At 41.5% G+C, this 15,966-nt stretch overlaps 1 protein-coding gene across 1 annotated transcript; it reads left to right on the forward strand.

The window, feature by feature from the left end:
* The first annotated feature begins 876 nt into the window (after positions 1–876).
* LOC127576692 (2-aminoethanethiol dioxygenase-like) lies at positions 877–3,873 on the forward strand. Its single transcript, XM_052027344.1, has one exon. The coding sequence runs from the start codon at positions 1,067–1,069 to the stop codon at positions 1,856–1,858; it is 792 nt and encodes a 263-aa protein (XP_051883304.1). The 5' UTR covers positions 877–1,066; the 3' UTR covers positions 1,859–3,873.
* The last annotated feature ends 12,093 nt before the right edge of the window (positions 3,874–15,966 follow it).

A 15,966-nucleotide genomic window follows, 5' to 3' on the forward strand; every position in this document is an offset into this window, starting at 1 on the left:
ATCCCCCCGTCCCACCCTCAAATCGCCCCAACATCCCACCCTCCCAAACTACCCCCCGCCTCCCCCTGTTCCTCCCTCCCCCTTCCCTCCAGTTCCTCCCTACCCCCTCCCTCCCTCCAGTTCCTCCCTACCCCCTCCCTCCAGTTCCTCCCTCCCCGTCCCGTTCCTGCCTCCCCCCATTTCCTCCCTCCCCGTTCCCCTCCCTCCTCCCCAGTTCCCTCCCAGTTCCCTCCCCACCTCCCCAGTTCCCACCCTCCCTCACCCCCCACCTTCCCTCACCCCCCACCTTCCCAGTCCCCTCCCCCCCACCTCCCCAGTTCCCTCCCTCCCACCTCCCGTTCCCCCCCTCCCACCCTCACCCCCCACCTCCCCAGTCCCCTCCTTCCCAGTTCCCTCCCCACCTCCCTCCCCCCTCCACCTCCCCAGTTCCCCCACCCCCCAAGTTCCCCTCGGCACGTCCTGCTCCACTTGTGACAGGAGTGTGCAGTCGAAGTGGAAGCAAGTCCGAAACACCACCCAAGAAAAACAAGATTAGAAATAAAAAGCGTCATTAGAAGATACGAAATAAATACAACCGATTACTACACCATAACTACTACCACAGCCAGCGCCAGTGGCCCTCGGTACCTCAGACTCACCTCAGTAGACCAGCCCTGAGGGAGGGAGGGAGGTGACGCTGCGCGGGGGGTGATGGGAGTTGTAGTTACCCCGGTGCAATGGAGGGGCGGGGCTTGTTCCGACCGGCTGCGGCGATAAATCAACCGGGCAACGACGTCAGCTCCACGCGGCGCCGGCCAATAGCGGGCTGGGAGAGCGAGGCCCTGTGACGCAGGCGAGGGGCGGGGTCGCCTACGTCCGTGCGGGCGGAGGGAGGGGGGCGGTCGGGCCGAGTGCGCGGCCGTTCGAGGCGGTCGGACGTGCGGCAGGAGCCCTGTCCGGGCCCCGGTCACGGCGGTGGTATCCGCAGCGAACGGGAGGCTGATCCGTTCCCCTTCGAGAGGAGGTGCTGGGGTGGGTGGGGGGGGGGGGGGGAACGGCGGGAGGAGGGGTTTGAAGGGTCCGGACGATGCCGCGGGGCGACATGGCCTCCTTGATCCAGAAGATCGCCCGTCAAGCCCGCACCACCTTCAGGGCGCTACCGCCGGTGGACTCCGCCGCTTTCCAGGACGACCTGGCCAAGCTGCACAAGCTGGTGGAGAAGATCCGGGCCGAGGACCTCAACCTGGGCCCGCGGAGGAATTGCGGGCCGCCGCTTGGCGCTCACCAGGGACCCCCGGTCACCTACATGCACATCTGCGAGACCGACTGCTTCTCCATGGGGGTGTTCCTGCTGCAGAGCGGCGCCTGCATCCCGCTGCACGACCACCCGGGCATGCACGGCTTGCTCAAGGTGCTGTACGGCCAGGTGACCGTCAAGTGCTTCGATAAGGAGGAGGCGGCGGCGGACGGAGCGGAGGCGGACGGCGTGCAGTTCAACCCGCCGTTGCTGCAGTGCCAGCGGGCGGCGCTGCGGAGGTCGCTGCGGAGGTCGAGCTCCGTGCTGAGTGAGGCGAGCGGCCCGTGTGCTCTCACCCCGGTGCAGGGCAACGTGCACCAGATCGAGGCGAGGGACGGGCCCGCCGCTTTCCTGGACATTCTGGCGCCTCCTTATGACCCGGACGAGGGAAGGGACTGTCACTACTTCAAGGTGCTGCAGGTGTCGGAGAACGCGGGCAATGCCAGCCGCGCATCGCCCCAGCAGCAGCAGCAACCGGTGTGGCTGCTGGAGGTGCCGCAGCCTGCTGACTTCTGGTGTGGTGGAGAGCCTTACCCTGGGCCCAAGGTCTCTCCTGATGGAACAGCTGATGGGAGAGAATAGTAACGTACTTCCAGAGCATAACCTTTCACGGTGTCTTCATCTCCTTTCTCTCCCTTTAACAGCGATGAAATTATTCATGTGCTTTTCACAGATTCGGCTTTATTTTAGCATCTTTTTCCAAGTAATAGACATCCCAAACTTCCACTGAAGAATAAGAAACTTTAAAGCCTGGCGTTTCTTGGTAAAACTGGGATACGTGTGTAAATGTGCACACGCCTGCCATTGCTCTTAGAGCTATCTCAAGACTCGGTTTTCAGTCTGGTCTAGCACTTCGTGGCATATATCCCACTGCATGTATTTACTGGAATTTTGTCGATAAGTACTTGCGTATCAAATGTTAGTTAACTGAAATACAAGTTCTATTAAATTCCCATTTCCGTCACTCCATTCATTATTAATTTATTTAGATGTTTGTGTGGTTTTTTTTCCCAAATACATAGTTTTAGAACAAAATTTTTTTCCAGTATGAACAAAACACTACTGGTAGCATATACTACTAACATTTTTTCTATCCATCTGACCAAATGGTATTTTCTCATAGAGAACCATTTGAACATCTTTTCAAGTAGTCAACAATCTGAACATTTGGCAGCCACCATGCCCATAAACTTGAAGTTTTTTGTCATTGTCAGTTATAACTGTTGCATGCAAAATAATCCAAGCAAAAACCCATTATAAATGTAGTATAATCCTAATAAGACAATTTCCTTTTAAGGAAAAGGACTCATTGAGAGTTTAATGGCCTAGTGGTTACCAGCATGAGGCCCTCTGTTTGTATTAAAGGTTACTTATTGTAATGCTACACAAAATACACTAGTGGAGTGTTTGTGCACACTTCCAAAATGCTGACCTCAACAAAGTGACAACTGGTCGATTTTAAAATCCTAAGTGCTTGTGCGGTATCTGGGCATCTAAATCGGTGGGGTTGGTAAGGAATTCTGTATGCCCAGTAAATCACTTGTTAACTTTCAAATCTTATATGATAAAGAACTGCTTCAATTTAATTATATATAACATTTATTGGTTAGTATTAAATTGATAGTTGGTCCATTAATCGGAAGCACAGTTAACTGATTTGATTATGGAGCTTTGTAATTGAACCTGTGAAATTCTGCATTACAAGTAATTGTAAAACAATCTTGTAAACTGGGGTTGGATATTCTTATAGACCTATATTCTGTTTGCAGTGCCTGTCCCTAATGCACATTTTTAAAACTAAAAATGGCCACATGAGGAAAAAACAAAACTAAATACTTGCTTTATAGCCAGAAGTGCTGTAAGAAGCAATTAACAACATCTGGTTCGGAATGGCCATAATTCCCAAACAAAGCTTCAAAAATACTAACTAATTAAATACTACTCCATCCCAAAATCTCCACCCATATTTGCCCATGCATGATAAATGGAATATTCTCATCTTGGGAAGTGTTCCAGTCAGACTCCGTGTGCAGAAGATGTGTCAAGTGTGAGATTAACATTATATCCCTTTACATTTGTGGCTTCTCCAGAAAAGTTTTTAATTTACTGTTTTAAGTGTGTTTTTTTATAATCCTAGTACTCTTAGGAGGGGTGCGAACATTTTTATTGCAGACTTGAAGCTGCAGAATCTGAATTTGGATATTTAAGTCATGAAATTCTTTTTTTAAAAAAAAGTTTCAGAACCATTGTGCACAAGATGCCCATGTAGTTTTGCATGTTTATGGTATTGTAACTTTTAAACTAACCTATTAGTTTGCTGGACCACAGCAATCTTTGTTGCTTCATCTGAAAATACAGGTGTGAAAAAATGATTTGCTGTTAATTTCATTCATGTGTTGCATAAATGTGTGGAATTTAATTTCTGATCCACTCGGAAGGCTGACTGGATTGGCCAGTGGTGGAGTAAAAATCACCTAACACCTTGTGTACTATCCTTTGGTTGTACCATTTCAAAAGTATATGAGAGAGATTATTCAGCATATTGGAAAATATTAAAAGCAATAAAACATATCAACTATGATTTTACTGATGCCATATTCCTTGGTGTAAATTCTTGAAATTTTAGCATGCAAAGCAGCATCATAAATCTAATATAAACACCCATTTTGTAATTCTTCTTGCAAGTTCTCAAATAATAAATCTCACTGAGCAAATGAGTAGCAACAGTGTGCATTGCTGGAAAGTAATTTGAGTTTTAGGACACAAAGACTGGAGATTTTGACCAAAACCACTTGAGCTGTGCTCCTAAATCAGAAGCAGAGCTGGGTAAATGAATAGTGAAATGGTTGTAAGAGCTTGCAATAGCCCGTGCTGGACACCCAATTTAACAATGAGAAAGCATAGATTTACATTATTGGTTGGTCTGCTGCCTCATTAGACTTTAAAGTGATGAAGATCAAGTTCAGGCTTTGGATCGTGGTTTACTTGAGTAGAAATGTCTAAATTACCAATAAATGCTTGGATCAGACCTGGCCATCAATTATTATTGTGCAGTCATTGTTTCTGCATGGTTAAAAGGCATTTAGTTTGCAAGTTAAGCCATTACTAGCCGAGTAGTGGATAAGAGATCAAAGCACTTGGAAATTGGTATATAATTTGTATTGAGGAATTATACAAAGTCACTAGGTACAGTTAAGGGAAATTTGACAAAATATTAATGGCTGTTTAGATCATCTTGAAGTAATATAAGGAGATTACTAAAAGTAAGCTTTTTCCACTTGCCACATATTTGGGAGCCCATATCCCACCACTGCACAGCTTGGCCTGCGTGTGTCAACATGGCTCAGGGATGTATTTTTGACGTTGTGAAAAGGCCATTCATTTGAGTATATTAGTTGTCAGAGGTGTGGAATTTTGAAATGAGAGGTTAAACTGAGGTTCTCCCTCTTTGGTGGATGTAACACATTCAAAAAGGGGAAAGAAAGTTCTAGGAAACTGAACACTTGCGCATTAACCTTTTGGTTAATTGATTATTAATCTTGTTACTGAGACCTTGACTATTAGAACAGCCAACAAATTAGTTCATTAATTACAAAGCACTGTGGATGGCTGGAAGACAGGAAGAGTACCATTTAGATGAAAGCTGTTTTTTTATAGAAGTGGAATAGAGAGCACATGTGAGCCTTGCACCCCAACAGGTGAATTGGACTCCAACCAGTGATAGTCACTCAAATTTACCTGCTGTCTTGACCACCTACAATCTTGAGTTGCCCACCTAATTTATCAGACCTGCTATGTTTCCTCCTGCATTTATATGATTGGTTCCATGTATAACTCGTACAGATTGCTTGATCTCTCCTCCTACTCTACTTACTATCCATAACTTGAGCCAGTTCTTGGATAGAAACTAACGAAGGCAAGTATCCCAAATTCTTTTCTTAACCACCTTGTTTCTCTGTACTGCTCCTTCAGTTTTCAGGGTTAAATTCCATCAGCTATTTTTCTATCTTAGCAACTTGTCAATATTAGTTTGTAGCTGAAGGCTATCCTCCTCACTGTCGATAGCACCATCAGTCTTTGTGTCCACTGCAAACATTGACAATACCTCCTGTATTCACATCCAGATTGGTGCTGGGACAAGGGTTCCATCCTTAACAATCTCTGTTGTCCAACACTGATCACCAAAACAAAGCTTAACCATCACCCTCTACCTCCTATCAGATCTAATTTGCCATTTTTCCTGGATGCTTTGGGCTCTTGCCTTATGGACTGGTCTCCCATTTGGGGCCTTGTCAGAGGCCTTACTAAAGTCTGTATAAACTACATTAAGTGTGTACATGAGGGTAGTGCAGTTAGACCTCTCTTAAAAAAATTTAACCAAAATAGTCTCTCAGGATCTTCCCATAACAAATCCATTCTAACTATCCCTGATTAATTCCTGTCTCTCTGTGCAGATTAATCCTGTTCCTCAGATTTCTTTCCAATAATTTCCTTGCCACTGATGTCAAAAACACCAGCAAAATTACCTGGCTTATCTTTGCTGCTCTTGAATGTACAACACTGTCCTCCAGTCATCTTGGCAGAAGATCCAGAGAAGATCTGAAAATTTCTGTCAGAGCCCCAGCATCTCGTCAGGCCCTGGGGATTTTTGTTAATTTTGCCCACCAATATTATTTTGTGACCCCCCTCCCACCCTTCCCTTGCCCTCCTAATTCATTTTTAAGTACATCCCTACACATATTATACTTTTGTAGGGCCTCTCCCGTTTCCATTTCTCTAAACTTCCCATAAGCTATAATGTCTCATCCCAGATCACTTCTGCAAACTGAACCCAAAGCAGTGTTCCTGGTTGTCTGTCTTCAGCCTGCCTTAGACCTTTCCATTTATTAATCCAGCCATAGCAAAACCGTCAATTGATGCTGGAATTTTTCACAGAAGGCTTCCTATGCTGCTATACCTGAATAGCATCTTGTTGGCTATAAAATACTGGGATGAGCTCCAGGTCATGAAAGGCGGTATGTAACACAAGATTTTGGTTTTTTTTTAATATATGTATAATTTTATAACTTCTAAGAAGTGTTTTACAGACTGCTCGGTGATTATAAAGTGGATGGAAATAGCTACAGAAGAAATGAATGGACATTAACTAGTGATGTTGGTCTGGTAGGCACCTCATCTCGACCCCGGTCTGTATCTTCCACACCCTACTTTAAGTAATATGAGGTGTTTTACCATGTCACTGATATCAAATGCACTTTGTGTTTCATTCTTTCTTGTTCTTCATTATAGTCAAATAGAGATTTTAAAGTTCTTAAACACAGGCAGTTCTTGGGTTACATAAAGGTTCTGTTCCTGAGAACTCTCCATAAGCTGATTTTTCTCTGTCAGAAACATGTGTTTTCTATAGAAACCCATATCATATCGCTCTATATACACTTGCTACAATTCTTTAATTTCATTGAATATTCATCCTAACCCTACCCATAATTAAACTAATGGAATATATACTGTATCCAGTTGTTAATGAATACCACAAAACACTATTATAATTACCTTAATACTATCTTGAAAAATGCTTTAATGGGAGAATTTGTGTAAAGCTGGGATTTCTGTAAGTCAGGTCATCTGTATCCCGGGGAGCCCCTGTACTCCACATTGGGAGTGACATGAAGCCTGAACTCTTAATGAGTCACTTTCAGTCGTATATTCCCCACAGCACTTTTTCATATCTACTCTGTCTACAATCCTCATGAAGAAACTCTTTGCTGTTAATAAACAGTGAAGAAATGAATTGATTCTGAAAATACATAGACTGCTGATTGGTATTGGTTTATTATTGTCACTTGTACCGAGGTACAGTGAAAAGCTTGTCTTACAAACCGATCATACAGGTCAATTCATTACACAGTGCAGTTACACTGAGTTAGTACAGAGTGCATTGAAGTAGTACAGGTAAAAACAATAACAGTACAGAGTAAAGTGTCACAGCTACAGAGAAAGTGCAGTGCAATAAGGTGCAAGGTCACAACAAGATAGATCGTGAGGTCATAGTCCATCTCACTGTATAAGGGAATCATTCAATAATCTTATCACAGTGGGGCAGAAGCTGTCCTTAAGTCTGGTGGTACGTGCCTTCAGGCTCCTGTATCTTCTACCCGATTGAAGAGGAGAGAAGAGAGAATGTCCCGGGTGGGTGGGGTCTTTGATTATGCCGGCTGCTACACCAAGACAACGAGAGGTAAAGACGGAGTCCAAGGAGGGGAGGCTGGTGTCTGTGATGTGCTGGGCTGAGTCCACAACTCTCTGCAGTTTCTTGCAGTCCTGGGCAGAGCAGTTGCCGTACCAAGCCATGATACATCCAGGTAGGATGCTTTCTATGGTGCATCGGTAAAAGCTGGTGAGAGTCAAAGGGGACAAACCAAATTTCTTTAGCCTCCTGAGAAAGTAGAGGCGCTGGTGGGCTTTCTTGGCTGTGGCATCTACGTGATTTGACCAGGACAGGCTGTTGGTGATGTTCACTCCCAGGAACTTGAAGCTCTCAACCCTCTCGACCTCGGCACCATTGATGTAGACAGGTGCATGTACACTGCCCCCTTTCCTGAAGTCAATGACCAGCTCTTTAGTTTTGTTGACTTTGAGGGAAAGGTTGTTGTCATGACACCATTCCACTAAGCTATCCATCTCCTTCCTGTACTCTGACTCATCGCTGTTTGAGATACGGCCTACAACGGTGGTATCATCTGCAAACTTGTAGATGATACGGCCTACAACGGTGGTATCATCTGCAAACTTGTAGATGGAGTTAGAGCAGAATCTGGCCACACAGTTATGAGTGTATAGGGAGTAGAGTAGAGGGCTGAGGACGCAGCCTTGTGGGGCACCAGTGTTGAGAATAATCGTGTCGGAGGTATTGCTGCCTATCCTCACTGACTGCGGTCTGTTTGTTAGAAAGTCAAGGATCCAGTTACAGAGGGAGGTGTTGAGTCCTAGGTCTCAGAGTTTGGTGACAAGCTTGCTTGGTATTATTGTATTGAAGACAGAGCTGTAGTCGATAAACAATAGTCTAACGTAGGTGTCTTTACTGTCCATATGCTCCAGAGCTGAGTGAAGGGCCAGGGACATGGCATCCGCTGGAGACCTGTTTCACCGATAGGCGAATTGCAATGGGTCCAGGTTGTCTGGTAGGCTGGAGTTGACCAACCTCTCAAAGCACATCATGATGGTGGATGTCAGAGCCACTGGTCGGTTACCTTGCTCTTCTTTGATACCAGGATGATAGTGGTCTTCTTAAAACAGGAGGGAACCTGAGATTGAAGCAGGGAGAGGTTGAATATGTCCGCAAATACTTCTGCCAGCTGAGCAGCACAAGATCTGAGCACGTGGCCCGGGACACCATCTTCAGCAAGTGAAAATATATTGTGTATGACATAAACTGGTAGTGGGTATTGCTGGCTCTGTTTTCTTTTATAAGGGTAGACTTTTTGAAAAAGCTTTAGGCTATTGGGAGACATGAAATCTATTGGCTGGTAAGGGGGACTGAAAAGGTACTTTACATTGATCACATACACAGACTTTGGCTTCAACTAAAAACAGAAAATGCTGGAAATTCTCAGTACGTCAGGCTGCATCTGAGGAAGAGAAACAGGACTAACCTTTCGGGTCAGAGACCCTTTCTATTTCTGGCAGTTTTATTTTAGATTTCCAACATCTGCAGTTGTTTTGACCTTAATTTGGTTTTCATTAGGCCATGTCATAAATTGGAATCTCGACTTAGCAAATTTCAAACAAAATTGGATAACTTAAGAAACAGCCAGCAGTCATTACTATGGGCTGTTTAGACTACTTTCTCAGTGAGTCAGGTAAATGTAATTTTACTGCAACCACGTCTAGTAGGATCAGGAGGTGGGATCTCAGTACTGAAGAATGTATATTGGAATTTAATAAATGAGAATACAAAATAGTTTAATTTTAATGTTTTCTGCTGTACTATTTTCAAGTTGGTCATGTTAAAGTAACTAGTATTCGCCCTCCAGCATGATGTTTATTTACATGTGCCTAACATAGCCACTTATTTATATATAATGACCTTCTAAGCATTACTAATTGAGCCAACCATGCTCAATCAAACCAACCATGTACTTCAACAAAAAGCCAGAACTAAAAAAAAATGCAAATGTTTCTACTAAATAAAGAAATTCCTTGATGGCAAATGGCTTTTATTGGGGAGGGTGGAAAAAAGAGAAGATAGCGTTCCGTGAACAACAGTCTTAGAGGCTTAGAAAACATTTGTGAAAAGATGATGGAGATTTAGTGTTGTTTTGAATTTTCTGTCCATTTAAAGGTCTTGATTTATGGGTAAAGCTTAATTACTAAGGGATGAATTAGTTACTTTGCCTCAACTAACAGGTCACTCAAACCTCTCAAAGCAACTAACATTGAACTATAATAACCTGATGATAACTGGTTCGCATGGATCTGGCATGAAAAGAACTGTCCTGACCAATTGCCTGTTGAGTGTTCTCTCTTTGCAAGACAATTTCATAGGGACCTCTATGTTGGGGAATTAAAATTTAGAGCAAATTCTTTTCACAATATCAAGAGTGGGTTTTAAAAAAAGTTTAATCTGAATTCATTTTGACTTATTGAGAGCCAACTGTTGCACATTTAATTCAATGTTGTGTCTTTTAAAATCCTTGAGCTTTCTGTGGATTTTCACACATTGAATCTACAATTTAGAAAAAAACTATTATTTAACATAAAAGTCTTTGGGATTGAGTTGGGATAAATCTTGAAAATATTTTTGCAACAGACCAACATTAGAAATATATGTATGGAATTAGTAAACTTACCTAGGATTTATTCTTGGTTGTGGAGTAACCCTGAACGGAGAAAAACACAAGAAAAGTGCTTGACAAAAATATAAATGATGTGCATTTATGTCATGTATATAGGCAGTGCCCGGGTAATGAAGGGGTTCCATAAGTCAGAAACGAACAATTTCAATGAGGGTTGATTAACATTTACTTATTATCTTCTCCTGTGTAGTTACAATAGTACAGAATCAGAATGCCCCACATCCAATGACCAGTTTCGATGGCCTTAAAGTATCAATGGATGTTACATTGTTTGATAAGGTATTTTATAAGTGTGAATAGATTTGCCTTGTCAGTTTCCAAAGTAGCTTCTCACTGCAAACCAGCAGTGGCAATCTTAAATACAGTGTATCTGTTTGATCACTGCGGGAAGGTTACATGTAAACAGTTTTATTTTTGAAGATTTGTTGTCTTTTGAATTAACTAGCTGCTATCCCTATTCCATAACTCCTGGAAATGTTTGCATTTCTGTAACAAACTTTCCTGTCTTGAAAAATGCATTAGAAGTATATGGGAAAATTTGCGTAAAGTCGGATTTCCATAAATCAGGTTTTTAACTTGGGGAGCCTCTGCATAGCAGTTTTCATGACTTCAGGAAGATGTCCTGAATGTTTGAGTCTGTTATACCCAAAGTAATTCTTGAGGAGCAGTCTCAGTCTCAAATATAATGAGATATTGAGCTGATAATTTACTTTAGTAATGTTATTTCAGGGATAAATACTTTCCCCTGATTCCTGTAGTTCCTGGGCATCTTTTATACCCTTCTGAATGTAGGTGTAGAAATCATATTCTAAAGATGGTAGGTAAATACTCCCATAATACTGCACTGAAGTATTAACCTGGATAATGTGCTTAAGTCTCTAAAGGAGGCTAGAATCTACAACCTTCTGACTCAGTAATGAGTGTTGTTGTTCAATAAATAAAATATACAATTGACTTAGTTTAAAAATGAGGATCTGTGTGTCTCAGCTTGTGCTTGTCAAAGAAAGATAATATTTTCAAAAGTACTTTTGCAGCAGGAGAAATTGACCTTTCATATGCTTCCATGGTGAAAAGACCGGAAATTCCAGATCAGAAGTTCAATGTACAAACTTTTTCCCAAATTTTCATGGAGAAGAGGAGATGGATTGCTGCTTGTGAGTACACCAAGTTACTATCAGAGTACTGCAAATGTGGCAAAATTTCAATTCTTTTGTTTGAATTAACATATCTGAAAAAATGTTTGTCTGACATAATCTATAGGTTGGCTTCATCTTTTACTAGTGTTAGTGGAAAAAGCAACAGGAGCACAAAGCAGGTTTTCATGCTATACATTCTCCCTGACCTCCACTATGAAAGCAATGGGAAGAAAGGATGATTCTGGTAATCCACTGATTCCTGGACTTGCAAACCACAATCTTTGAAATGAAGTGGGACATTAGGAATATCAAAAGAGAGGCTGAAAAAACTCTTGACACAGAGAAACTCTGGAACGTGATATTCTCTGTCATAAAGCACTTTGGAAGAGGTCCATATGTTATTTTTAAAAAAACTATTTGAAGAAAAAGAATATTAAAAGTTAGGGGGAATGAAGAGGCTGAGATGAGTCTATAACAAATGGCCTGTTGTTCTGTGAAATGAAAGAAAGATTCTGTTGGTGTTGGGAATCTGAAATAAAAACAGAAAATGGTATTTAATGTGATACTGTACTGATTTCCCTGATCTTACTTCCTGCACTTTTCCAATGAAGCTCAACATAAACTCATGGTACAGCCTTCTGAATTAGGCACAACCTTCTGGGCTTGATGTTGGGTTCTTCAATTTCCTTCTCAAAGTATTACTATGTTACTGCTGTTGGATGTCCATGTACCATCATCCCTTTGGTTATGTAATCTCTCCTCCACCACCACCCCCCCCCCCCCCATTATAGGGATTATGTTATTTATCCATATCCTGCATGCTAGGAATCTTTAAATTTGTTTTTCTCTGAAGTAAGGTCATTGACCTAAAATTTAGTTTCTCTGCAAATTATGCCTGGCCTGCTGAATTTAAGAACATAAGGAAATGAAACAGGAGTAGGTCATCTGACACCTCGTACCTGCTCCCCTTTCAGAAGTTCATAACTCATCACCATTTTCCTGTATTAGCCCTACCTCCCATGATTTCCTTAGTACCCAAAAATCTATCACACACTATCTTGAACATATACAGTGACTGTGGCTGCACAGCCCTCTTCAGCAGGGGATATCAAAGATTCACCACCCTCTGGATGATGAAATTCCTTCTCATCTCAGTCCTGACAATCCAACCCCTTATTCTGCAACGGTGACCCTTGGCTCTGGACACCTCAACCTTGGTTCATGTGAACCCTGCATTGACCCTTAAAACCCCATCAAAAGTGTACTTGTTTCAATGAGCTTTATGTTTTAAGCATTTCCAATGTTTTATTTCTGTCCAGTTACTTTTGCTGTCTCTACTTCTAAACACAAGCTGCATGCTGGTTTACTAATGAGTTACTCTGCCCAGTTAAGCACAACTATGCCTGCTGAATGGTTATTTTGTTAAGGACTAAATAGAAAAAGGAGCATTGCCAACTTGTTGTTAAATAGTTGATTCTCATTGTTCCCTAGCAAACATGAAAGAACAGGAGTTCATGCAAGCCATGGTTGGGAATTAGTTATGTAAGAATAACCAGTTAAGCAGCTGCAGAAAACATTCAGAGCCACAGTTGTGTCTCTTACAAATTGCAAAACACGTGGCAATGAGCAAACTCTACAAAGAATTTAGCCATTCTGTTGAAAAAGTACAACATTTGTTCTGAAAATGATGGTCCTGAAAATTAACAACTTCCTCTAATTATAATCTGGGATATAAGAAATACCAGGGAAAAGAAGTGTAATGGAAAAACATTACTGGGAAATAATATAGGAACTCAGATTACAGGAGGCAGGGATTGTAAAGCACTGCGGTTCTACTTTGGATATTGGATTTGCTTCCAGTCACCACTATAGTAAAAGGGTAAAGGATGCAAAAGGGAGCAACTAGAACAAGCAGGTATGGAAGGATTGGATTATGACACTGAAAATTGGGCATGTTGCCAATGGAAAAGATAACATTAAGAGATGATACCGCTGCTGGTTTTGTGATTCCAAATGGATTAGTTGATCCCAATTACGACAAGCTATTGCAAAACATCCAGTACAGCAGAACCAAAGGACTGGGTGGATTAAATTGCAGACTAAACTGTGGAAACATTAGCTTGTGTTTTTTTGAAAAGGTGTGCTTTAGAAATGCAGTATCCACAGCATCTTGATAATCCTAGCATAAAAATTCTAGGAAACTACAGCATAAGTGACTTATATCGTTAACTATGCGACTCCATAACTTCCATGGATTTGTGCCACTCTAGCTTTCCTAGGGAGGAAGTAATAATTACCCCAGCACCCCATTAAAATCAACAGTGATTGCTGCAAATAATCTCTTTGAAATATACAAAAATATGACTAGATGCAGGGAGGATGTTTTCCCTGCCAATGGATATTGTCATGGAGGATCACCCATGATCATACTGCATGGCAGAGCAGGTATTTTTTGAGGTCATCTATCAAAGCATTCTTACTCTGGTACATCAGTTGGCATTGTGAAAATTATAATTGTCAATATAAGTAGTGAGAAGAAAATCAACAATTTGAAGGATGGCTCAGCAAAAGGGGAAATAAATGCAGAATTCACACATAAAAAAATAAAGCAAATTGCAGGATGTAAATTGGTTTGCAAATGCATTTAAAAAAACAAATGGAACTTGCTACCTCAAATCACCTAACTGTCACAGTCACCGTACTCTTCTGCAAGATGTCATCTCTACTAAAATTAAAACAGAAAATGTCAGAAATACTAGGCAAGTTATGCAGCCTCTGTGGAGAGAGAAATTAAGTTGACCTTTGAAGTCAATGATCCTTCATTCTGATAAAGGGTCATCAACCTGAAACATTAACTCTGTTTATCTCTCTACAGATGCTGCATGACCTGACAAATATTTCCAGCACTTTTTATTTTAGTTTCAGATTAGTCTGCAATTTTTTTGCTTTTAAATAATCTTTACAGACTTGTTTTAAGATAAAAATGAACTAAGAAATTCAAAGTTCAGTAGTTTTTACACTTTTCATCACATGCAACAGCCTTGGCTTAGCAACAGCATACTTATCTCTGATCGAGTAGGTCATACACTTAAGTCACACTCTAGACCCTTGACTGTAAAATGCAGGCTGACACTTTGGTGCAGTAGTGTGGAGGTGTCACAGTGTCGGAGGTGCCATCTTTCTGATGTGAGTTAAACTGAAGGACAACTTCAAATTGACATCATTGTGAATGGATGTAAAATGATTTTAAAAAGAACAGAAGTCTCATGGTATTCTGCTGAACACCTACACTTGTATCTAGAAATTTTTCTAACCTAGAATTTTTTCTGTCGTGCAAAAGGCTGGTGGATGGGTTAGGGTGGGAGAGGTTGGGGGTATGGGGAATCATGTGAATGTTTTCCGCTCCCTGCAGCAATAATCTATTTTGCATGAGACCTGAGGCATTACAGCATCACAGAAAATGTACACAGAGGGAAGATGGTCATTTTGCTCATTGTGTCCATGCCGGTTGAAAAAAAAACTAATTCAGCCTAATGCCACCTCCCAGCACATGATCCATAGCCCTGCGGGTCATGTTTTAAATCTGGTGAAGTCTTCTGCCTTTCACTCTTTCAGGTAGTGAGTTCAGGTAGTAGTACAAACTCCTTACAGACAGTGGCTGGAATTGAACCTGGGTCACTGGCGCTGTAAAGTGTTACGCTAACCGCTACACTCCTGTCTTGGCAACATCCTTAAAACCTCTTCTGCACCCCTTCAGTGGAATCACATCTTTGCTGTACTGTGGGGACCAGAACTGCACACAGCATTAAAGTTGTGGCCTAACAAGTATCTATACATTTCCAGTACAGACCTCAAGTTCTTAAATTCTATGCCATAGCTAATGAAGGAAAACATCCTGTGTACTCTTCTAACTATCTTATCTATCTGTATTGTTGTCTTTTAGCATCTGTGGACACACACTCTGTCTGTTCCTTCACACTTCTCCGTGTCCCCCCATTCATTGTACACTCCTTTGCCATTTTGTGCCTTCCCATAACATTACACTGTCCTGGAGTAAATTCCATTTGCCACTTTTCTACCCAATGGCCAACTGTTCGGAAAGCCTTTCTCCATATTGTCAACTTATCAAACAACTTTTATATCACTTATAATCATTTGTATCATGTTTCCAATGTTTAAATTTAAAGCATTAGTATAAAAAAATGAGAGACTAAGTAATAAGCCTTGTGGAACCCCATCGGTAACAGCCTTCCTCTATAAATAGATAAACTGCCCATCACATGCATGGAGGACTAGAAACAAATATAGTGACCTGCACACAAATGAGTCAATTCGATTTAGCAACCAGGTTTTTAATTAAATTCCTATGTATAAGAAATAAAAATATTGCAATATTGCTGAATGTTCTCTATTTTGTAATTTAACATATTGTTGCCTGTGGGCTATGGTGTGCACAAACTGCGCTGTCATGTTTTCTTCATTACTTTATATGCTGTAAAAGTATTTTGAACATTCTCAGATCATGAGAAGCACTATATAAATGTGAATTGTAGATCAGGCATAGTCTTCTCCTGTTCCTACTCTCCTATTTCCTTTGCTTTGCTGAAAAGAACTTGTACTGAGTCCCATTATAATTTTGCATATTTCTGCATTCAATTTTCATTATTTTTCAATAAACTATTTCAAATCAATCTGTCAC

This window comes from Pristis pectinata, chromosome 12, assembly GCF_009764475.1.
Source record: "Pristis pectinata isolate sPriPec2 chromosome 12, sPriPec2.1.pri, whole genome shotgun sequence".
NCBI lineage: Eukaryota > Metazoa > Chordata > Chondrichthyes > Rhinopristiformes > Pristidae > Pristis > Pristis pectinata.

Excerpts from the sequence above, each read along its gene's own strand:
- LOC127576692 (XM_052027344.1), top strand. The coding sequence starts at position 1,067 with ATGCCGCGGGGCGACATGGCCTCCTTGATCCAGAAGATCGCCCGTCAA.